The sequence below is a fragment of the Alternaria hordeiaustralica genome, assembly GCF_023758085.1.
Source record: "Alternaria hordeiaustralica strain BMP 2776 chromosome Unknown scaffold_19, whole genome shotgun sequence".
NCBI classification, from domain to species: domain Eukaryota; kingdom Fungi; phylum Ascomycota; class Dothideomycetes; order Pleosporales; family Pleosporaceae; genus Alternaria; species Alternaria hordeiaustralica.
Window position 1 is genome coordinate 75,738 of NW_026056791.1, and position 24,166 is coordinate 99,903.

At 53.1% G+C, this 24,166-nt stretch overlaps 7 protein-coding genes across 7 annotated transcripts; 3 read left to right on the forward strand and 4 right to left on the reverse strand.

Annotated features, from left to right (window-relative positions):
• Window positions 1–316: 316 nt before the first annotated feature.
• Window positions 317–3,040, forward strand: J4E84_007938 (uncharacterized protein; the record flags this gene model as incomplete). Its single annotated transcript, XM_049390516.1, has 5 exons — window positions 317–340; window positions 395–456; window positions 500–2,672; window positions 2,722–2,913; window positions 2,969–3,040. 5 exons carry the CDS (start codon window positions 317–319, stop codon window positions 3,038–3,040), a joined length of 2,523 nt encoding a protein of 840 aa, XP_049241617.1.
• A 3,491-nt stretch (window positions 3,041–6,531) lies between these two features.
• On the reverse strand, window positions 6,532–7,029 carry J4E84_007939 (uncharacterized protein; the record flags this gene model as incomplete). The annotated part of the gene is made up of 2 exons (XM_049390517.1): window positions 6,532–6,857; window positions 6,912–7,029. The coding sequence occupies 2 exons, from the start codon at window positions 7,027–7,029 to the stop codon at window positions 6,532–6,534; spliced, it is 444 nt and encodes a 147-aa protein (XP_049241618.1).
• A 4,940-nt stretch (window positions 7,030–11,969) lies between these two features.
• J4E84_007940 (uncharacterized protein) lies at window positions 11,970–12,621 on the reverse strand (the record flags this gene model as incomplete). Its single annotated transcript, XM_049390518.1, has 3 exons — window positions 11,970–12,115; window positions 12,166–12,293; window positions 12,362–12,621. The coding sequence occupies 3 exons, from the start codon at window positions 12,619–12,621 to the stop codon at window positions 11,970–11,972; spliced, it is 534 nt and encodes a 177-aa protein (XP_049241619.1).
• Window positions 12,622–13,917: 1,296 nt separating this feature from the next.
• Window positions 13,918–17,741, forward strand: J4E84_007941 (uncharacterized protein; the record flags this gene model as incomplete). The annotated part of the gene is made up of 5 exons (XM_049390519.1): window positions 13,918–14,199; window positions 14,371–15,706; window positions 15,818–16,927; window positions 16,973–17,259; window positions 17,310–17,741. 5 exons carry the CDS (start codon window positions 13,918–13,920, stop codon window positions 17,739–17,741), a joined length of 3,447 nt encoding a protein of 1,148 aa, XP_049241620.1.
• Window positions 17,742–18,651: 910 nt separating this feature from the next.
• On the forward strand, window positions 18,652–20,072 carry J4E84_007942 (uncharacterized protein; the record flags this gene model as incomplete). Its single annotated transcript, XM_049390520.1, has 3 exons — window positions 18,652–18,907; window positions 18,961–19,428; window positions 19,801–20,072. 3 exons carry the CDS (start codon window positions 18,652–18,654, stop codon window positions 20,070–20,072), a joined length of 996 nt encoding a protein of 331 aa, XP_049241621.1.
• A 684-nt stretch (window positions 20,073–20,756) lies between these two features.
• On the reverse strand, window positions 20,757–21,614 carry J4E84_007943 (uncharacterized protein; the record flags this gene model as incomplete). Its single annotated transcript, XM_049390521.1, has 1 exon — window positions 20,757–21,614. One exon carries the CDS (start codon window positions 21,612–21,614, stop codon window positions 20,757–20,759), a length of 858 nt encoding a protein of 285 aa, XP_049241622.1.
• Window positions 21,615–22,263: 649 nt separating this feature from the next.
• Window positions 22,264–23,151, reverse strand: J4E84_007944 (uncharacterized protein; the record flags this gene model as incomplete). The annotated part of the gene is made up of 2 exons (XM_049390522.1): window positions 22,264–22,461; window positions 22,513–23,151. The coding sequence occupies 2 exons, from the start codon at window positions 23,149–23,151 to the stop codon at window positions 22,264–22,266; spliced, it is 837 nt and encodes a 278-aa protein (XP_049241623.1).
• Between the last annotated feature and the right edge of the window lie 1,015 nt (window positions 23,152–24,166).

The following is a 24,166-nucleotide window of genomic DNA, read 5'->3' on the forward strand; positions in this document are numbered from 1 at the left end:
CTTACGACCTTTCGCTACACTCTCCTCTGCAAAGCGCATACTAGCGACCACCAATCTCTGCACGACACGAGTCTGGACCAGTCAACACCCTAGTTTCGCAGCTTAGGCGACCACCAAGGCGTGAGATTCCATCATATATCTCGAACGGACTTTAGCGCTTAAGTCCGCATTCTCCGTCGTCCCATATCACACCTGCGGACGACGCGATCGCGACCATGCCGCCCACTCCGCCTTCAACGACTTCGTCGAGCGCAGGACAGTCGCCGCCAGATCCGCAATTTAGAGTTGTACGTAAACGGAATCGAGTTCCCTTATCATGTGGAGCATGCAGGCATCGAAAGTAGGCACACATCTCGACAACGAAGCAATCATCGCCACATGCTGACCATCGTAGGCTGAAATGCAATCGAGGTCATCCCTGCGACAATTGCACCAAACGCGGAGATACGGCATCATGTACGTACGCTGCTCCAGGCAACCGCAAGAAGAGCTCAGCCAGCACCGGCTCCGCCACGACGCCCGATGATATGCAGAATCGCATTGACCGTCTCGAGGGGCTGGTTCTCTCGCTGATGACCAATGGCGCGCAGAGCGCAGGGCCTGCCGCTGCTCAAGCAGCTATCGCGAACAGCATGGCCAATGCTGGCCCGGACCAGCAATTCGACCCAAGCCAAATGATCACGAGCATGAGCACCAGCGCTCCCGAGTCGATACCCGAGGAGGACGTGAACGATGAAAGCGAGATGGAGACCGTTACAAAATCAATTGGAGTAATGAAGGTGCACAATAACCACACCATATTCGCATCAGAAGCACACTGGTACGCAATCTTGGGCGAATTGTCGGAAGTCAAGAACTACTTCGCCGAGCACAAGAAGCAGTACGAGGATCAGCTTAAGCGATTCAAGGCAACTCACGTCGAAGATCGACCGCCGGGCACATCATTCCTGATGGGCGGACAGAAACCAACCTCCAAAGCCGAGGTCCTCTCGCGCTTTCCACCAAAGCCCACAGCCGACCTCCTCGTCTCGCGCTTCTTCAATACATACGATCCCGGCATTCACATCATACACGGGCCCTCGTTTCAGGAGGAATACGACAGGCACTGGGCACAACCAGAAGAGACGCCTGTCATCTGGCTAGGCACTGTGTTTGCGATGATGTGTATCGCGTTACAGTCGTACACACGAGCTGGCGATGAGCCTCCGGAATACCACAACAAGTCTTGGGAGATGTCAAGAGAATATGGAGACTTGACGGCGCAATGTTTGATCATGTCAGATATTACGCAGCCCATCACAGGAATGATGGAGACTTTGATCTTGCACGTTCATGCAGAGTATGCTCGTAGTAGAGATGCAGAAGTTGGCATCTTGATAAGCACGGGTATCATTGTGCGGCTAGCGATGCGCATGGGTTTGCATCGGGATGCGGCGCCATATGCTGGCATACCCGTTTTCCAGGCGGAGATGCGAAGACGTGTCTGGGCTGCGGTCCGCTCATTTGATCTGCTATTCTCCGCACAGGCTGGGTTGCCGCCCATCGTCCGACCGCGGGATACCAACACTGAGATACCGCGGAATATATACGACGATGAACTGCACAAAGACATGAAGATACTGCCTCCTTCGAGGCCGGAAACCGAAGCTACACCTACACTCTTTCTCATCAATCGGACAAGATTGATTTACAAGCTCGGAGAAGCGGTCGAGTGCACCGATACTCTGACATGCTCTTCGTATGAAGAGGTCATGAAGCTAGACGCGGAAGCTCGAGAGCTACACGACAACATCTCGCCGCATCTCAAGATGCGAGGGATGGATGAAGCGGCGCGCGACCCTTCTACCCTGATCATGCAACGCTTCACATTGGATCTCCTCTTCCTCAAGATCATATGCGTACTGCATCGAAAGTACTTGTCTTATGCGAGAGTGCAATCACGTTTTGCCTACTCCAGGAAAGCGGTTATTGAAGCCTCGATGATGCTCCTCAAGCACCAAGCGACCTTGCACCGCGAGTGCCAGGCCGGCGGTCGGTTGCGCAACGTCAAATGGTTCATCTCATCGCTGACCACTGTCGACTTCCTTCTTGCAGCGATGATCATCTCTTCTGATCTCTACCACACTGCTAGGGAAGCGCCATCTCGATCTCCACCGTCAGGAGACACACTCGTGTGGAGTTCAGATCGCTGCGAGGAGATGCTCGAAGCTATAGAGATAGCGGTGGGCATCTGGGATGGTCTGAAAGATCACTCCATGGAAGCGTACAAAGCGCACACCACGCTCAGTGTCATGCTGGATCAACTGAAGAAGAACCGGGTAGCCAAACAGACGCCCAATGGCTTCCAAGCAGCTACATCCGCATACCCGACAATGGCACCAATGGAAGACGCCAATGTAGCACCTGAACATTCGGCAGCGATGACACTGGGTCTACTCAGCACAGGCGGCATGACGCCCAATGCCAACATGTTCGATCAGCGATACCCTGCCGGTATGGCCAATCTACTAAACGACCCTATGCCTCAGCCGTCGACGGGCTTGACACCACAATACAACCAGCCGACAAGCGGACCATCAGGGCCAGAGAATGCACCAAGTCCGTTCTCAAACCTGTTCGGAGCGAATTTATTCCAGAATCTAGATCTCCCGCCGACAGACAACATCAACTGGGTTCGTCGTCATCACAATCCCGCGATTATCACTCGGCTAACATGACTAGGACGCATGGGACTCGTACATCCAAGGTCCTAATCCTGGCATGGAAGCGACCAACAACTTCTTCCCCATGGATCTTGGTAGCATGCCTATGCAAACAGAGCAAAGCGGGATGCCAGCCACAGGACAGACACCGAACCAGCAACCTATCCAAGGCAACCGAGCAAACATGTTCGGGCAGGATGTCTACATGGGCGTAAGTGCTGATGATCATGATTCATTGCATTTTATTGATGGCTGACAGCAACAAGGCTGATTCCACAAAATCGAACTCTGGTGAAGCGTACACCATGGGATTCCTGATGCCGAAGCAGTCTAACTAGTACTTCGCGCTCTTACGTTGTTTGCGAGCGGGTAATGAGCCTATGATTATGTAGCTTGAGCGCCGTATGTATTTGCATGACTTGTACTTTCGGGGGCCGAAGCTTGGTGGTGTTGCTAGATACCCGTCAGCTATTGGATGTGTGTACAAAAGGGCGGGAGGAAGGAGGCGCAGCAAGCTATGTGCCCCGCGCTGCGATGGAAAACATGAATGAACTCAGCTCAGCCTTTGCGCTCGTTTCAAATCCCCACATATACCCAGATTTTCTCATCTTCTTTTGCCAACTTAATCTTCTTGACATGCCTTGTGGCATACTCGCCCACTTCGTATCCCGATATAGCACGGCGACGATCAAGGTCCATACCAAGACATCGACCCCGGCCAGCTGCCGCGTCGCTGCCCCACTTGAACCGCTGGACCCTGAATTGCCGGCGCGTGGGCTGTCAAACGTCATCGCAGTCACGACTTGCTTACGCGCTCGCGGGCTTTTGTTTGGCCGTGAGGCTGCGAAAGGCGGGCTACCTGAGGCTTGGGTTGCACACGAGGCAGCTGTGCCGCCTACGTACGTCTGCGACCTCTGCTCGTCACGCACCTTACCTTTCCGACATCCAGCCGTGAGAGCGACGCGACGAGGCTGAGAAGTACGCATCACATTACTACTACCAACAACCCTTTACCAAGACCTCTTCATATCTGAGCTACCGCCATCGCAACTCCCTCCGCCATACACACAATGACAAACCCACCACCCACCATCTCTCCTCCCCCTCCCACCTCAACCTCCTCTCCTCCCACTTCCGATCTCATCTCCCCCGTCTCCCGCACCTCTACCTTCCCGCATAAGACCAGCCCAGCAGTCTCCAGCAAAACTCCGTTGATCGACACGAATACACCTGCGATAAACGATGCGCCGGTTGAACTCGACGGCGGAGCGATAACGCCTGAGGAGCTGAGGAGGCGTATGAGTACAACGGGAGATGGGGTAGGCGGTATGGGAGATGGGTTGGGGGGCGTGAGGGGCTCGATGCGGAGCCCGGATGATGCGGAGGGGATTGATGCGGAGTTTCTGGGTGACGTGATGGGGGCGGGGAGGGGGGTTAGGGCGGTATGTTGATCTCCTTCGCTGAATCACTCAGCCTGGGGCATAGATACGCATCAGAGTTGGTTGATTGCGGGCGGGGAGGGTAACATGTATTAAGCTGACATGATACAGAAACGCGCCGCGATGCTGGCCTCCCGCTCGAAAGACCCCAGCGTTATCGTCGATGTACCGCAGGAACCGACTGCCGAGGAGGTGGACGCTGCAAGGAAGGCGGATGCGCTGTTGCCGCCGGGGATGAGGGGGAAGATACCAGAGGTGTGATGATGGGGGACTGTTCTCGATCTCAGTGCACGACTAGAGAGTGGTGCTACGGTATGCTGGACCTAGGAGCGGGGGTAAACTAGGCTTTACATGCGCGGGATAGTCCTTGGGTTTGGTAATCTACATCGATGCATGGCAGACCGCTGCTGATCTTCTTCGCGTTTCACAGAATTAACATGAGTTCACATCGATGGTTTTTTGGAGAGTTGGTCTAGCGCACCGGCGTACGTGCACACCTCCTGGAAGTGTCTATATAAGATCTCCTACGTTCTCACTTCCCTTTCCTTTCTACAAATCACTTTCCACATTCTCATTACCAAAAAATCGGGGAGTGGGTTACCATGTCCGCTGCTCGGTCTGCGCTTCTCAAAATTACTACCCCCTCGACCCATGTCCAGCCTTCCGCTCTTTCCGGTCGGCATTCTTCCAAAACTCGTTCCAAGCTTTCGATGATATCGCCGGCGGACGGGCTGTCAAAAGATGCATCTGATCGCAACATGCGACTACGGCTGTTCTGAACGAAATCTCAAAACGCGGAGACCCTATACACATGTGCAGCTTCCAAAATCCCACGACCATCGTCGTATATTGTTCAGCCGGCGCTGAAGTACCCAGAGCACCTGATGCTTCCGCCTATAAAAGCCATGTCCTGCACAGCAGGATCTTTGCTCTCCACTACTCTCCAAAACTACATTTGTTTCGTCAAAATGGTCCGATGACGATTACATGTCTGCTGTCTCCTCTGGCATCATAAAAACTGAACGCCTCTCTGGATGTTTCGGCTGCGCTGTTGTGTCTTTGTGGACGGCACAAAAATATGAATATTACCACCCGATGGCTTTCCCACGTCCAGTACAAAACGTCTAAGGGACTCGCAATGTTGGGAAGAAGACCTCCGGATCTTACAATAACATTGTCTTTGCACCTGTCATGTGGAATCTTCACGACTTTGAGAGTATTTACTTCAAACTTGACGACATGCCCCACATGATCTGTTCTGATGCTAAGCGCAAAAATGTCACAAAACTATGTATGCAATATGCATGTTCGGGTACTGGGACTCGGAGAAGAACGATATGATAGGCACCTGCGCTGAGAGGTCACTACATAAACTTCTTCGCGATGCTCTCGCTCTTCCACATCTTCTCCATTGTTTGACACCAAAATCAAAGAAAAAGACAGTCATGTTGTCCGCTTGAAGTCCACCCAAAGACAAACAGGCAAGAGCTGTATGGCTTCTTGCTTCGTTCAAAGTTTGACCTTAACACAGCATGTCCTCCCGGTAGCTCAGCCGTAAGCCTCGATTGGTGGCGCTTCAAATTACTACTGAAAAACCACATCGTCTGCGTACATGACTCGGCTTTGCTGTCAAAAGCCTTGATAGACCGGGATTTGTTACAGAACGTCGATGTTTACTTTTTACCACGCTCGAATGTTACTAAGAGCTCAGTGTCAAAAATATGAACAGACAATGCGTATGAGACCAAAGTGTTGTGGTTCGTTATATTAAGTTGTTCGCGCTCGAAACTGGCTGTGTAGTTATGTATGTCGCCTGGACTGTCAAAGCGTTCACACGCACGTATATAAGTCGTGCGTTCATGACCGTACTTCCCTCTTTCTTCATCACAGCTTCAGATTTTGAAACCAAAAGCTTTTGCGGAGAGGATCATGTCCTTCGATTCTTCCGCCCTTCTAAACATCAACCTCTCCAGCATCATGGCGTTTTCTTGTTGAGGTGCAGATCTTGGAATGGGCAAAAAGATTACTGAAGAGAACCTCATGGGGAGCGACGAGACTCAGAACCACGCTACAACCTATTAATGTGTCTTCGACAGTCTTCCTGGGCTAGTTTGATCACGTTCAGAGTCTGTGAAAGCGGAAGCGACTGCGCGATGCGGACGAGAAGATCAAAAATATATCGGAAAGAGTGCATGTGCTTGCTCCTGCGGAGAAGCAACTACTTGTAACATAACACGAGTACGGTAAGGTCACCAGACGTTCTTTCCAAGCTCGCATTTCCTACCAAAGTTCACGAAATCCATTCTGATGAGGCTCGTCGCAAATATGTACACTCGAACGAATAAAAAGAACGCCTTCACCAGCCCGACGCTCAAGAATCCTTGATGTGCCTACTTGCAGTTCGTCCCCTTGTACACGAACGTACCATCCGAGTTCTCACACCCACAACTCCCATCCTTCGGACTCTTGATACACCCCGCGCCATCTCCCTCCTCCTCTCCCTCAACCCCCGCCTTCGCCCAAAAGAACGTCCAAGTCCCCTCTTTCTTCTTCATCGCACTTCCCGGCGCGCAGTTATACGCTTCACATGTGCCGTACGGGTACCCATGGTTACCGTCGTACTGGTGGTCTTGGGTGAAGACAGCAAAGGTCTGGCCGGACGTGCGGGTGTTGTGGCTGCATTCTGCGGCTTGGATGGCTTTGCTTGTTTTGATGGCTATGAGGGAGTTAATTTATAGGAAGGTAAGGGTGGGGAGGCGTAGAAGCTTACGGGAGCAGGATGGGGCTGACGGGTAGCTGCCGTTTGTGTTAGAGGTTGCGGGGTCGAGGGTTGCGGTGACGGCTGTGGCTAGCATGAAGGCTGCTGCAATGGAGTAGTTGGTGAACATCATGCTGATGTAGATGCTGGGTAACGAGCGTGTGGTGTTGTGAGGTATGGTGCGTGAAGCGGGTTTGCTTAGCCACAGCGGTCGAGTATCTTATACAACACCAACCCCTTCCATCACGGTAATGTGTTTTTCCATTTACATGAGAAGGACGAGTTGATCCACACACACACACGTACCACCAATTACGCAGTCTCAGGAAATTTGCGGTCTGGATGGTCTTGAAACGGACTAGACAGGGGTTGTGGGTGCGCAAAGCCACACCACATCTTCACATAGAGTGGAGGCGCATCGGATGTTTCGTGCCGCCAACGGGCCGAGCCTACTAATCTTCAATTCCTACTTACTGGTTTCGGTGCTGCAACATGCTGCAGCGTGGTCTTCTCTGTCTTTCGCGCTCGAGCCCGAGGGGTCTTTTCGCGAGGGAACTTTGGTTGTGTACATTGGGGGAGAGATATTCGGTAACGGTGGTTCATGCTGCAGCGTGGATGTATTCAAGTAGCCACAGGCCTCGCACGTCAAACTCGCGGCGTCAACGTCGTCTTCAAACCCGGAACCATGACTGGCGTTCGACTTAAGGGTACTATCGCATGGTGTTGCCTATGATAGGTTGCTCCCAGTTGAACATCGCTTATCCTGCACGATATTAGCAATATGCGCCCTTCAGCATTACATGCTCACATCTTTGTTCCTACAAAAGGCCTTGATCGAGGTCGTCGCAGCAGGCATCACCCCAGAGACACGCGAGGAAATCCAGTCTCGCAACCTGCCTCGATTTCGTATAGCCTACCCATACTCAAACGAGCCAGCGCCAAAAAGGATGAAAGCCCTCGTGCTCGCAGCCGAAGCTCGAACTGTGTATATCCGCAATATACCGCAGCCGGTACCTTCACCAACCGAGTTGCTTATCTGGGTAAGAGCCATAGCGCTCAACCCTATTAACCCACTATACGTTGCGCATCCACCGGGCAGCTCCGGGCGCACCTTTGGAAGCGACTTCGCTGGAGTCGTAGTCGAAGCAGGTTGCGATGTACCCGTGGAGGCGAACCTTTGCGTCGGCGATGAGGTCGGAGGATTTTTGCAAGGTGCTTGCAGCGTCAACGACCAGCCAGGTGCATTCGCAGAACTTGTTGTCGCACCGTGGGATCTAGTCTGGAGAATACCCAAGCCAGTCACCGTGTAGGAGGCTGCTGGTGTGAGCCTCGTAGCTCTCACGGCCGCACAAGCGATATGGTACCGCCTGGGCCTGCGAGCTCCGTTTGCTTACGATCGCGACCAAGTCTTTCAAGAGCACCCAAACTGGAGAGCCATGTACAACCAAGCAGATGGACCTGATACAACCAACGTTCTCATCTACGGTGCATCGACATCAGTGGCACTGTATGCCGCACAGATAGTACGACTTAGCGCTAGATCTAGCAGCAAAGCTATTAGATTATACAGCGTCGCTAGTAAAGCTTAATAGGAGTTTCTTAAAACAGAGCTCTACAGGTATAACGCTCTTATAGACTATCGCGACCTCTATTAGTAGGAGCGGATCAAAAAGCTTACAGGCACGTGGTGCGTCCTCTGGCACTTTATCCTGTAGGCTCCTAAGATCTAACCATCCTAGGCTGAATTAAAGGGCCTGTAGTCAAACATGTGTGTACACAGCAATATGTTTCTTGACCGACACCGGGGCTGAGACCAATACTGCGGTGGCATTCGCGCTCCTACGCCGCTCCAGCACATCAACAACGTCGCTTGCTGCAAATCGTTTCACAATCACAATCGCATCCGTCGCATAGCGAGATGAAAACCGCTACTGTGCAGGGCAGTGGAGCAATCCCACAGGCTGGGAGTTCGCATCGTCCTGTTCTGAACCTACTCACTACACCAAGTTACGCCTCTTAAGATTCCAGGCGTAAAAGTCAACGTGTCGACGAGATAAGTGGCGCATCCCCTTGCTCTTGTAATGGACCGTGATTGCTGAAGTCGACTCCACCAACAGTATGGTGGCTTCTGACATCAGCAGCACTGAGCGACAGGCTCGTCACAATCCTATCCGAGGAATTTGTATGGTAGACCCTTCATCAAGCCGATCAGTCAATCGGAGACGGCATTGTAAAGACCCGAGCAGTCTTCCAGATGAGGACGTTGTGGCGCCGTACCAATAGGACATCGTGGGATGGGTAAGCCGGTACGGCGCGGCTCTGCGATCGGGAAGGATGTTCCAGGCCGACGCAGCTTCCGGGGACCGAGATACGGCGTAGACATCAGTTGGTGAAGGCGTAGCGAGCGGCACGATGTGATGTGATGTGATGTGATGTTGAAGGTTGCACGACCGCTGCGCAGATGCTGGCGCAGCGGTTCTCCCCATGCCGCTAACCGGATTCGCCGTGTGCCCCACACCCGCGTCATCATTGGTTGAGTCCGCGGTCCTCGATTTGTCCCAGCAAGCAGGCACAAGGTTTGCGCAATACATAGTAGTTCGCTGATGATACATGGACCAGATGTTCCATTTAGTGAGAAAGCTTGCTTCAAAAGCACAGTTGGTTCCCGCACAGCGAGAATTGCAGTTTTAGCCAAAACTACCAGAGACGCCGCTTCCAAGTTACACCAACGCTTCACCCATACTGCCATCCAAGGATACAAAACGCGTTTGTTTCAGCCTGAGAGCTGCTCAACTACTGCGGGTCCGTCCACCCCTCCTCCCTCCCAACCACCTTCTCAACCTCCTTAACCACCTCCTTCAACGGCTTCAAAATCCTCCTCTGATAAATCACCACAATGCATTCCACATCCCACATCTCCAACTCCCCGTTCTTAGCCCCTTTGTATTTGCCCAACAGCCCAAGCCCCTCCGCAACATCCCCAACAGGCCCCTGCGCCGACCTAAACTTCTGCACCGCGCGCGACCCATCTTGATAAATGCTCTGGCTCTTCTTTACAAACAGCTCGATAGCCTTTCCCCGCTCGATCAGCGACATCAACCCCAAGTCGTGGAATACCTCCACTTGTGCGTCGATATGCGACTTCACGGCTTTTAGCAGCGTCAAAGTTTGGTTGGCGTCAGAGCGTGTCATGACGGTGCCGTAGATGCTTGTTACTTGGCGGGCAAGTCGTTTCTGTAGCTGGAGATGATGTTTCTTTGATGCTAGAGTTTCGAAATCGGGTTCGGAGTCGTAGGCGAAGTCGGTTTGGGGTGCGGTGGCGTTGGCCATGCGGCCTTTGAGGTAGAAGGATGTGAAGCCTGGCATTGTGGGTGGAATATGGATTGAGGTTTGGATGGTATGATGGTTGATGGATGAAAGTCGTTTGGTGGTTTAGTGGTTGAGGAGAGCAAATGGGGTGAACACTTGGTGAGGCTCAGAGACCGAGTCGTTATATAGATTGAGGGGAGCGTTAGTGGCAAGTATCGAGGTGCTGGTTCCTGCTTGTTGCTTGCATGCAGCAGTGAGTTTGCGCTGTGCATGAACGACCGCGTACTTCGAGGTCACAGTGGTTTCCACTTCACAAGGAGTGAAAGTCATGAGATGGGGAATGAACAAAAAGATCTAGGTCGATCTTCCGGGCTTCGCACTCGAGCTTCAAGCCTTCGCGGGATACTTTGGGTGTGTAGATTAGTGGGTTGGTAGGTTGATAACAGTGGTTTGCCAGGGCTGTTCATCGGAATGGTCGTCTCCATGCTCAACCATGGTAGCCAAGGAGATCTAGGCTGATGAGGCTATATGGAACTACAAAGAGTCAACGCTTACGATAGTAGTCAAAGTTAAAGAGCAATGTACACCTAGGATATCATCATAATACATTGAGTTTACATACTCATTGTGTCCTCTCGACATTGTCTACAACACCAGCACGTACAACTCCAACCTTGCAGCCGTAGAGAGAACAGTCTTATCCCACGATGAGAATGATGAACGCGAGAACCGCAGCTATACCGACGCCGGTTGCCGGTTCAATGGCGGCGATAATGCCGATTGCAAGGACGCTTGATGCCAGGCTATACTTTATGACAGGGTCAGAAGCTGCGTAAGGACATCCACGTGTATGACATCCTGTAGTAATGCTGTCTATTGTCCAGTCGGCTGTAAGGGATGGGACAGTTTGGTGGCGGGGGTAGGCTAGACTCAATGCATGAAGTCTTTGCAGTCTGCGCCTGGATGCGCGCATGGCGCTGCATTTACAAGCGGCTGTAGATAAGTGGACTGTTTTCATGGTGGAGTAGAAAAGTTTTGGAGTTGTCGTTGTGGGTGCTGGAAATCCGAATCAAATGTTGTGGACGGTATGAAAGACTAGACAAAAGAAGCAAATGTTAATGTAGTAGGCTGTTCACAGTGCAGCTTCGCAGTATGGTGTAACTCAACGCCGATGAGGGGTGATACACAATGTTTGGTAGTACTTGGAAAGACGTACCAGGCCGTGATACCTGTGATCCCGCTTGGTATCGTTGTTAGCAGGTCAACTTGAGGCGTGGAAGGATGATGTTTCGACGTCACAATGTACAAAGTGAAAGAGTGGCGCATCTTGTCATTCTGGATCGAATGAAAGTTGAATGTATTGATGAGAAGCCCCAAGCAGCAAAACAATGCCGGGATAAGTGTCGCAAACGATTGCTCTTCGTCCCCGGTGAGGCTCAAAATGCCAAGTCACGTCCCCTCATACTTGCCCTTATTACCAACCTTGTGCTGTCGCTGTCGAAGCATGGGGGGATGTAATCTCAAATCAACCTTGGAAATACTGATGCTCTCCTGAGAAAACTGGGTTGTTATACATGGCTAAATGGATTGAAACGGTTCAAGAACAGCCTGGGGGCGAACATGGAGCAATCCTGATGCGTTGACGGGCCGCTTTCGACAGGTTATCCAGTTCTCTCGTGGCGTCATCCAAAAGGTGCATGCAACGGTGCAGAAATCCACGGGTGTACTATCGAAGCCGATCCTCTGTCCGAGAAGTCAGCTTTATGGGCCCGTGACCATCTTGTTCAACTTTTCCAACTCACGCATTTTGTTCAGCTCGTCCAGGATTAACTGGAGCTCGTCCTCGTCCATGTTCAGCGAGGGAATGAGGGTGGTGGCCTCTTCTGCGGTGTCCGGGGTAAGCGTTCCTGGCATGCTTGTCAGCACCATGTCCATGCTCTTCCGATAGTTGTATTACCCAGCAGCGCCTTCTCGACAACAGAGATCTCGGGGTGGGCATCGAACAGGGCAGCGATCGAGTGCAGGCTGTCTTCCTCCTTGTAGCGGGCGAAGTTGTCTAGGTAGTCGAGGAACTGTGTGATGGTTCTGTAGCAGTCAGTCCTGGCTCTTTCCTTGACGCTTGCCATGTGTCGCGTCTTCTCGAGGCGACTCACATGCTGTCGTTGTATATCCTGTCGCGTAGAGGGTTGTTCTCGGGGTCCTTCTTCTTCCGGGCCTCGTGGACGGCTGTGACAACGGCGCGCGCTTCGGAGACGGAGAGGGCGTGGACGTCTTCAAAGTCGCCCAGCTTGATTTCAGAGCCCATCTCCTCCTCTTGCTGCACCGGGGGCTTCGGGCGCGAAACTAGCCTCGGGGCCTTGAACACGGGTGGCTCCTGCCTCTGGGGCGGCGCGTGTTCTCCCTCTCCTTCCATGGCGAGGGGATGTAAGGGTTTGTGGTAGGCTGGTAAGGACGGTAGGCAACGGTAAAGACGCGGTCGGTGAGTTGTGATGGTCTTTGTTGGATATGCGTAGGTTCTTCGGGCGGTGCGCGAGCTCGGTCCTGCTAGTAAAAGCGGCGGAGCTAGAGTGAGGGCGGGTGAGAGCGAGTGAGACTTGTAGAATGGCAGTGACGACGGACGTGCCTTCCAAACGCGAACAGCAGCCTCACCTCATGGAAGTCGCGACTGTCGAGATCTCAAATGCCAAGACTCTTCGAAAGCGCTAGCGACACCCATGAACCTTGAAACGAACAGCCTTCCCCGCCCGGCGCGCTGACTTTCGTCGGCCTGCAGACGGCCTGCAGTGCGTTATGCTCCAGGAATAGCCTGCCATGTACCGAGGATGCTGAGGGAAATATCTCGTGTGTGCGCTGGACGTATAATATCTTGTGTAACGTCTTCACAACCCACCAGCTAGCCGCATGCGCACCGGCAGCGCAGAACAAGTGCATAATGGCATACATACTAATGCCGGCTCTCTTAGAGGGCTAAAATAAGCTCAAGGGGTCCCAAGGCGCCGATGCTGCTGCCGGCCATCTGCCTGTACATCGCAATCAGCGTGCACCAAAGCGGCTAGCGCCGTCTGCACCATGCAGTCCACTCCTCGAACATTGACCACAGCCGCAGTGACACAGGAACAACCACCAGCCTCACACCCCAAGCCGCCTCCTGCGAATTTTCCGCCAAGCGACCTCTGATTGCGCTTTTGCGAGTTGCATGTCCGGTGCTGCTCCCTCTTGCTACTTGCCTTGCCCGCCCTGACCGCGTTTCATCCACCGCTCAGGGTCCTCGTCCTATGCCCCCCATAGCACGCCGGGCCTAATTCACCACACGCCTGCTCCTCCGCGGCGACCGCATGCCGTCCGAGTTGCTTTTGCGCCCATTGTACATAGCATCCCTTACACCCACCCCAGCCCGCCCTGCCAGACGCCGCGCATTGCTAGACAGAGCGCGCTCGCCAACGCATCGCCGCCCTTCTACCCTTGGCCACCTCCCCGGGTAGATCCACCGCGACTCGACACCCCTCGTCCGCGGCACCTCCTACCAACGCCGCAGCTCATCCGACAAACGTCCTCTGACAAACCCGTCCCTGCCACCTCTCGCCTCCCTGTCGCGCGCCCCTCCCACCTCGGCTACGCCACGCACCCGCTCCGGACCCTGCATCGAAGTGGAGGATTGTCGAAGCTGGCGTAACTGGACATGGGAACACCGGCGGAGGGACCGCCTCCGATGGACCATCAGGGCGCCCAGTCACAGTACAACTACGACCCGCGCAACAATGGCCTCTCCAGACGCGCCACCGACGAGGCCGCATCCTCGTCAACCAGTCTTGCGCCCTACGACCGCACCAACTACCCCCCGCGATCGTCGACCGACCCGGGGGACCAGAACCAGCCCGTCGCCAAACCCAAGCGAAGCGGGAAGATATGTGGAAAGTGTGGGGAAGGCCTGACTGGTCAATTTGTGCGAGCCTTGGGCGACACCTACCATTTGGAATGCTTTACTTGTCACGTAAGACACCCATGTTGTTTTCTGGATTGGAGGAGTTGGGCGTTCGCACGTCCGTTGCTCTTCAGCGACAGGATCGCGCGCATCGCTGTTCTGGATGGACTGCTCCAATTGTCTCGAGCGCCATAATTCTCTACATAGCATGTCTGATCACAGTGCTGACCTGCCTTCTAGGACTGCGGTAAAATCGTTGCCTCCAAGTTTTTCCCCGTACCCGACAAGCCACCCGGCCAGTACCCCCTCTGCGAAACCGACTATTTCCGACGTCTCGATCTGCTCTGCTTCGAGTGCGGGCAAGCCTTGCGCGGCTCCTACATCACAGCGCTAGACCGGAAATACCACATTGAGCACTTTACCTGTTCCGTGTGTCCTACCGTTTTCGGCGCCTCGGACAGCTACTACGAGCACGAGGGCAGCGTCTACTGTCACTACCACTACTCCACCAAATTCGCCCAGCGGTGTAACGGCTGTCAGACATCGATTTTGAAGCAGTTCGTCGAGATCTTCCGAAATGGACAGAATCAGCATTGGCATCCGGAATGCTACATGATCCACAAGTACTGGAATGTCAGGCTTCATTCGACAGGCCAACCTGTCATCGAGCGATTACAGGATGCTGATGGCGACGCGACAGATGAGGTGCGCGAGAGCGTCCGCCAACAGGAGGAAGAGATCGAAGCCAAGGTCAACTGGATCTGGAAGACCTTATCGGCTTTCGAGGAAAAGTCCGCGACCTGCATCTCCGACATGCTCCTGCACGTCAGTAATGGGGCTTACGTCGACGGTGTCATGGCAGCGAAAAAGTTCATTGTGCACGTCGAACTGCTTTTCGCGGCCGCCGACGCGCTCGATGCGCAATTGATCGTCAGGACACCCAAGGGATTGACCTACTCGCGCGAATCAAAGCTACTTTGTAAGAAAGTGGTAGCCTTCTTCGCGCTTCTTACCCAGTCCCAGGGTACTGGCGTGCGACGACTGGGCGTGACCCAAGAATTGCTGTCCCTGGTTACTGGCTTAGCCCACTACCTGAAGCTCCTCATTCGCATATGTCTGCAGGGTTCTCTAAAATTAGAGCGCGAGACCCGGAGCTCCACCGGTTTGACCAACTTCCTTACCCAAGTAAACTCACTCGATGCGCGGTTGGAGGACGAGGCCCAAAGAGACCAGGCGGCTGAGTCCGCGCGGCTTGTCCCAAGATGGGCCGACGCATGTCCAATATGCGATGCCCAGGTCGAAGATAAGTGTTTACACCTGAACAACATGTCGTACAATTACAGCTGCATGGTCTGCCGGGGGTGCAATGCCGACTTGCGCCATAGCCCTCAGAGCGCTTATTGGAGTAAATCGAAGCGAAGTATCTTCTGTCCGGCATGTGCAGCAGCGCAGCCAGACGCTGAGAACGGTTTCGAGCAGGTCACCAAGCTGCGCCAATATGTGCACCTACTAAACGTGGCGCATGCGCGTCTCATGGCGACCCTACGATCCAGTGGCGCATTGCCACACACTTCAGGTAAGAATAACTCTCCGTAACAGATCACCTCGTCACCACTCATCTTGACACTCCGACTCAGATTTCTGGAGCCGCTTCCGAGATTACATTCGTCCCACTAATGACTTGTAGATGATCCCAACCTGGCAGGCTATGATTCCACACAGGGACATCGCCTTGGGGATGACCCGCCGCATTTGCGACCAGACACGCGGTCAAAGTCGTATGGAGGGACATCAGCAACAGACAGTCAAAACAGCAACAACGCCGCCTACGAGCAATCCATGTCTGATATCAAGCGTTTACGATCGACACGACTTGACAAGCACCTATCCAACACGATGAAACGTGCGCGCGCATCACGAATCATTGATGGTCCAGAGGGTCTCGAAGGAGAAGGACAAATGCGAGGAGGAATGCAGATCGTTCAGGAACGCGAGCTAGGGGGCGACGCCGACGCTGTAACACTCGCTGTGAACTCTCTCGCTTTAGACGACATTGCTCGCATGGCTGCGTTGGAGCAGCAACGAGAGCAACGTCCAAATGCATTCCGCGCTGGTGGAAGCGCACTACTGGGACGAGAAGATCAACCGAAGCTGCAGAATGGCCATCGTCGCGACTTCTCTGGCGCCCAGGATCTACAACAGATGACCGAGGGTCGTTCACGAACCTACTTTTCGGAGCTGTCGCCACTTGAATACTTCAAACTGAAGGGCCTTGCAGTACTCCAGCTTGGCCTCTTGCTCGACGACAATCAGTACAACCAGGGCGATCTGCTCGATCTCATCGAGTCGAAGAAAAACAACTTCTGGGGCAAGATCGGGTTCGGCAAAGCGTTCAAGGCCGACAAAAGCAAGCCGAAGAAGGGCGTTACAGGAGTCGAGAAGCCAGTTTCCGACAAAGCAACTTTCCGACAGTCGCTTGAGTACCTCGTGGAAAAGTATGGTGATGAGTGCACGGAAGGTGTTGGACCGGGCGCGCTCAAAGTTCCAGCTCTGCTTCAGGATTGTATCACCGCGATGAGAAGTATGGACATGTCCATCGAGGGTGTGTTCAGGAAGAACGGCAACCTCAAAGCTCTACGCGAACTTGAGGAAGAGATTGACGCCCATGGTGTTCAGAAGGTCGACCTGAATACTAAGAACCCGGTCATACTCGCCAATCTCCTAAAGCGCTTCCTCAGGTTGATGCCTGAGCCGGTATTGACATTGAAGCTATATAGGCTGTTCATGGTGGCTAATGGTAAGTCGCTTTATTCTACCCGTCGTGCTTGACTAACAGCAACAGATATTGAGGATGAGGCACAAAGAAAGAAAGTCTTGCATCTCGTGCTTTGCCTGCTGCCCAAGGCCCACCGCGACACAATGGAAGTCCTGTTCTGCTTCCTCAACTGGGTTTCATCGTTCCACACGGTGGACGAAGAAACAGGCAACAAGATGGACACCTGGAATATCGCCACCGTTATGGCTCCCAACATTCTGCGAGAGAGCAACGACAAAGAAGTCAAGAGCGTGGATCAAGGCGCGGTCAAGGTCGTGTTTGATCTCATCGAAAACAACGATGAGTTCTCGGAGGTATGTTGCTCCGCCATACTACCAATCCACTTTCATACTAACGTCAACAGGTACCTCCCGAGATCATGGAACTACTCAGCGATGAAGTGTCGGACATGAGCGCGAAGGAAATCATGCGCCAATGGGAGCAGCGGGGGAAGAACCCTCTGTCAGCTCCTACGCCATCACCCAGAGACCAAACCGGCACAGCTTCCAGGAAAGACCAGCGCAATTCGCCTCAAGTTACGACAGCGGACAACAACCCCTCGGCTCAAGCTGGCGAAGCGTCCGTTCGCCAGATCCCCGGCGGGGGTGCTCAACCTATGGGCAGCAATCAGCACAGCCCCACACCAGGGTACGACCGAAATACACCCAACCCTGCATTCGCCCAGAATCCCCAAGCTTCTTCCGACGGCCACCGCACTGCATCACCTCATCGGCACAGCTACCGCTCGCCCGGCTTCCAAAAACATACACAGATTGGCACCGCGGGCGCTGGATGAGACACGACGACTCTCTTTTTGGAACCCTACCCGGAGTACAAGGCGTTGATTGCATGCGACCATCTATGCATGGCTTGAGCGAAAAGCATTCAATGAGCGGCGAATTCTATTCTATACCCCTGGCCAGAGTCTACGTTATGACATCTAGACTGGCCCAGTCCATCTTCTCACGCATCGGCTTGGCATAAGTTTGACGAAACCTGTTTGATTGCATTGTAGGGCATCCTGCGCTTTGCGCGATGCGTCACTGGAAGGAACAACATTTTTTTGCTGCAGCATTGGTATGGGCGTTTTCTGGGTAATCACATTTGTGCCATATACGATCTTGGCATTGTTTACTGGTGGGCGCGAATATGCGCGTGCGAGTGCGGAGTGCTTTGTAGAGGTGGTGTTTGAGAGTGTGAAGAGTACTACGGATTTGGGGGATGGGTGGACTTGCATGGCCGAGCTGCGTGGAAGCTGCATAGGCTGCTGCAGTAGAAGTCGAGCCGAAGGTGGAGATAATGTACGAAGTCGCGCGATGTAGTCTTCAGAGACTTACGTTGCCTACTGTTGGTAGATGGCTTTAGAATCCGGTGTAGGTATCTGATCATTCTCCCACTCTCTACGTTGTCTTTTTTCTCGTTGTTTACGGTGCGAGGGACGCGGCTTCCTCATCACCTTCACTAGCTTGGCGGTCCCCACTTGTTGACAACCACCTTTGCAAGACTCATCTCACCTGCAGCGAAACCTCACTTCACCGAAAGATCTCTCCTTTCACTTCACTTTCCTCGCTCTGACATGGCATTCATCGCTCACTGCTAGAGAACATCACTTCGCAGCTGCGTCTGTCTTCCAGAAACCTTCATACCGCAGCTACGGCTACCTGCATCAGCCGTAGCATCTACTCGCATCACGCGCTATCCGCACGATGGATCCCGAGACTACTCGGATCGTGTTGAAGCTTCAACTGGACGACGTACACGCCATCCTGAAGGCTTTGCCCAACACTAGCAACGATGGTGCCGTCAACAGCGAGCGAGTCGCTTTCGCCGCGCTCCGCGATGAGCTTACGAGGAAATGGCAAGAGGTACACGGTCGTGTCTTCGCGCACAACATGATCAGGAAAGAGAATGCTGGCCGAGAGTCGTTTCGGAAGCTCTTGAATGAGGAGCAGCAAGCTGAACGTGAGTGCAAGCACCTTACCCATCGTACTCGGATCAAGACTGACATAGTCAAGGTGACCATGATATGGCTTGCACACTTGCTGGCCAGCCGGTACCTCAGCGTCCGGTGGTGTCAGTCGACAACGGCGTGCACAACAATGCAGCAGCACAGAGGCAGGAACCCATCGACCACCGAACGCTTGCCAGCAACAACCTCCGGTTCGATCTCAGCGGTACTCAAATCGCTCCCTCCAGAGTCGAGCTTCTCCACAATAAGAAGCGTCCTGCTGAGGACGATGCGAGGCCAACTTCAGCATCCAGCAACTTCAAGCGTGCGCGTGTTGACGATGTGGATGACGAGGACAGAAACTCTATCACGCCGTACACGCACAACTCTACACTCAAGAAGCGGACTGCTCGCGTTGATCCAGCAACGCTCAGGGAGGAAGATGACGGACGAACCAAGCGTACCAAGCTGGACCCTCAGGTCGACGCTGCTCCAGTTGCAGATGCCACGCATGTGCCATCGTCTGAGACGGTCTGTAAGCAAGATCATGCCCCGACTGGAGCTGAACCTAATCTTGTGGTGTCTCGGACATGCTCTTCATGCTTCGACATGCACCCCATCCGAGACACGATCCAACTTTCATGCAAAGGTCCCAGCGATGCTGAGGCTCATGCATATTGCCGCGACTGCGTCATGGGCCTTTTTGAAGCTTGTATCACAGATTCCTCGCAATTTCCACCGCGATGTTGTAATCAGGTCCTACCGGTCTTTGCCTGTATCCCTTTTCTACCGCCCGCGCTCTTCGCTCGATATGTGGCCAAACGAGAAGAACTGGAGACGCCAAACCGAACGTATTGCAGCAACTTCATGTGCGCCAAATGGGTCAGACCCTGCAACATCGCAGCAGGCATAGCCGCCTGCATGAAGTGTACCCAGAAGACGTGTGTCACATGCAAGAAGAAGCAGCATACTGGTCTCTGTCTTGAGGACCAAGACGTCAAGAAGCTCATGGAAGTTGCAAAAGCCAAGCGCTGGAAGACTTGCCCAAAGTGCAAAGAGATGATAGAGCTCGAGGCTGGCTGTTACCATATCAAGTACGTATACCCCCCACACGGTCACTACATTCAACTGACTTCGAAGGTGCCGCTGCCAACATCAGTTCTGCTACCTTTGTCTTAAGAAGTGGCGTACATGTAAATGCCCGACTTGGGACGAGCGGAATATCACTCCTGAACCGATACCCGCCAACAACGCCGCTCCAAATGTCGTCAACCCTGCCAACGCTGCACGGCCCATCGCAGGACTCTTTGCTGCACCAGTACCCGCCGTCAATGCTGCTCAAAGAATTGCGAACATTCTCAACGAAGAGGCGCTTCTTCCGTTCGCAAACCCACCTGCACCTAATGCCGCTCCACAACCGAACGTGCAGGCCGATCTACCTCGAGCCCAACCACGGCGTAACCGGAGAAGGAACAGACAGAATCACGTTCATGTGTTCGACCGATACTACGTGAGTCAGGGTGAGAATACCGAGTGTGATCACTGCGGATTCCAGGACCGCTGGGTCAATGGTTGTCAAGGGTGTGACTTGCGGATATGTCGGCTATGCACGAAGCACGACCTCTGAAAGGAGCCAACGTGAGAACTACACGGCCTGTGTGCGACTATATGTCAAGAATGAGAAGCTCGCTATATATGGTCATATCCACTACACACTCTTCACCGATGAGCTATGTACCGGATCGCGAGCGACAGGAAAGGAAGCTATACGGGCATGTCTTAGTAGCTTCATGAGATCAGCATGTGCATAGTCAGAGATAGTATAGTATAATTTTCTGCATTAACTCATACACTTCAACCACTCTACTTCTTCACAGCAACAACAAACAACCTAGGGTATCCCAAAAGCACCTTCCCATCCACCAACTCCGGATACTCACCCCTCAGCCCCCTCTCATACTCCTCCAAAAACGCCTTCTTCGCCTCCTCCCCCTCAATCCTATTCAAATAAGGCTGCAACCCCGTTCCCTTGACCCACTCCACAATCGCGCCCGCATCCTTGAGCACATGCATATACTTAGTCCTCCACACATTAACCAAACTCGCCTGTCCCACCAACGCATTATAAAACGCACTCGGCTCCTCAATAGGATCCAAATCCGGCCTTGACGTATCCTTCAAATCGCCAATCTGCGTATCCGCGAAGGAGTCCGACCAAGGCTTTCCAGATTGGAGGGCTGTCTCACGCATCATCCGGTGCGACGGCTCGTGGTAGTTATCCGGGACCTGGATCGCTATTACGCTCCCGCTTTTCAGCGAGGAGAAGAGGCGCGCGAGCGTGGGAATGCGTTCGGAAGACCGGAGCCAGTGGAATACCGCGTTGCTGAACAATACATCTACGTCTCCATCTGCTTTGAACGTCGCTAGATCCCCTCGTGTGAAATCTACACTGTCCTTTCCGTCAAACTCCGCATTGGCCTTTTTCAACATGTCGGGGCTGCTGTCCATGCCTGTGATGCGCGCAGAGGGAAACGCATCGAGGAGGACTTTTGTACTATTTCCGGGTCCGCAGCCGAGGTCGTAGATACGCGGGTTGGGTTTGTTGGTGATGTTGGGTTGGATTTGAGAGACGAGGTCGTAGACGGCGCGGAGGCGCTCGTTGTTGAATTTGAGGTATTGGGTTGCGGACCAGTCTTTTTTTGGTGGGGGTTCTGTTGACATTTTGGATGATGAGGTGCTGAAGGGCTGGTGTTGTTGGTGATGGTTGTAGAGTCTGGGTTGGAATGCTTTTTGGATTTGAGGGTACGTGAGCGTGTGCCGTTGGTTAAATGGACACGATGTTGTGACGATGGTTGATAGACTGCGGATATGTATCCGCGGGTGAAGTGCGGCTAGGCGGGCCGATTGAAGGGTTCGCGAACTGCGGAGGAGTGGGGAGGACATCTGCGCAGAGTCTTCGCATCAACTGGGGAAACGGCTAACGATGCTTGAGTAATGCTTGTGGTGATTAAGTATGTACAAGGCGTGACAAGCTCTTCGGAAAAGCGCCGTGCTGAGGTCTGGAAGCTCAGCTCGGCGAATCAGATTGCATGGGTGGGGTGAGAGGCTAGCGGATGGGGTTAAGATCGGCGTATGTCCGGGGTGACGCATCACCGAAGAGGTCTACAGCTTGCTCTCTGTTGCCGGAAAAGACATTTTTGCGACTTCGTGAAGCACGTTATTGCTGGGATCGAATTTCCAGTCAATTAATCATAGGCAAAGGCTGAATGGTGGACCCGGTATGTCTTGCTACCATACTTTACTTTCTACGTGGAAGGACATAAGGAAAGCTACTAACGCTCAAAGGGCAGTTGCTGAGTGCGCAAAGACCCTAGAATCTTGGAGGCATCATTCCCGGGGGACCCATCTTGTCACCACCATGTTTACCTGCCGTGATCTCGGGATAAGCCGTGCTTCCATCGTCGTATTCGATCGGTTCTTCGTCGTTGTGTGGCACGCGCGCGCTGGTGCTGAATACCTTGACTGAGAGTGTCTTTTGGTCTGGGAACTTTACACGTTCACCATTTTGCTAGAAGCATAAGTCAGTTTTGATATCAGTCATGACATGGGGTGGACTCACATCATAGACATTCCAGGTCAACTTCTCGGTCAAGAAAGGCACCACGTTGCTGGGCTCCAGGCTCTTCAAGCTCTTATTCTCGATTTGCTCGATGAGATAAGGTGTGATACTTGTTGTACCGTTCATCAACTTCTCCGGTATTGAGGGGTCTTTCTCGGTGTGCACGTCGTCGAGTCGCTCTGGCATCAGCATCATCCAGCTTCCCACGTCGACAACTGGATCGGAGTTGAACATGCCGCCGAGCGAGTACTTGACGATGAACGATGGTGGAAGCCTGGAAGCGATCGCTTGTGTCTCGATAGTCCAATCCGTGTATGTGCCATTGTTGCCCTCGAGTGTTTCTCCGAATGGCGTTGGCTTGGTACTCATGACTGTAACTTTGCTCTGTGCGCGGGCGCGTCCACTGTACATCCTTGCAATGCTCGCTGTGACATCTGCCTGATAGGCTTGGTCTGATGCGAACTTCCAACGCCGTGTTTCCGGGTAGGCGTATCCTAGGACGGTGGTGTTGCGACAGTCGTTGAAGGTCAGGAATTTGCCAGGGTCCTTTTTGAATGGGAGGAGTTCTGTGTTTGCGTCAACATCTTGGTAGTCGTCAAGATAGACGTTGCCGTGCGGTCCTATGCTTGACTTCTCCATCCAAAGATCGGGGTGCGCTCCTTGATATAATGCGAGTAGGCGGTCGACGTTGCTGAAGGCGTGTTAGCTCATGTAATTCGAGGGATTGAGCGCACTTACGCATGATGTAACATGAAGAGAGGTTCGTATGACGAATACTCCAGCGGCCACATATGACCGGGGGTAGACGTGGTGGGATCGTAGCCACCGCCGATAACGCCGTGTATCCAACCATGCGGGTCTTCTAGTATACTAGAGAATCGCGAGAAGGTGCTCGCGCGGAAAGCAACACCAACCTGAGATATCAAATTGGTGGACTGGGCATTGAAGGCACTGACAAACATCGATTGTCGCGATGTCGCATTGGCGGTCGCGTCACTCGGCCATCGTATCGTAGAACTCATGGAAGCCCACTACACGAAGAGTTAGAAAGCGTGTACCAAGATCTTCCAAGATTGAGATCGCTTACCTTTTGATCAAAGCCCGCAGGTATGGGATTGAACTTGTAGGAATACAGCGGATTTGACACCACTGTTAGACTGCCGTCCGTATCCGTCACCGCTATATTGGGGGCTGTAAAGAAGTCGGGAACGGGGCCAATAGTGGTACCTTGGGCCCAGTCCCAATAAGGTATGCGGAATTCGTTTGCTGCCTTGAGATACCGTTCGATCTGATCGGCGGGTGCTTTTTTGGCGATATCATAGACATGGCTTGACAGTGATTGCTACGATCAGTCAGTATCATTGTCCTTGTCCTTTCAGGGAGAGGTGAAGGCGCGAAGGTATGAAGCTCACCTCGAATAGCGCAAGGTACGGGCGATGCCAACCCAGGAACAACTCATTGCCATGTGGGCAGTAGCCAGCCTTGCCAATCTTGTTTTTCTTTCCTGGTGCGTCACCCCAAACATCGTAAGGCCTTCCATGTATCGCTGAGGATAATGTTAGTAAGTGTTGAGCCATGCTGATAGCGGATGCACTCACATGCAATACCGTAGAACGAGGTGGGATTGTTCTGGGAAGTTGTATGAAGTTGTCGC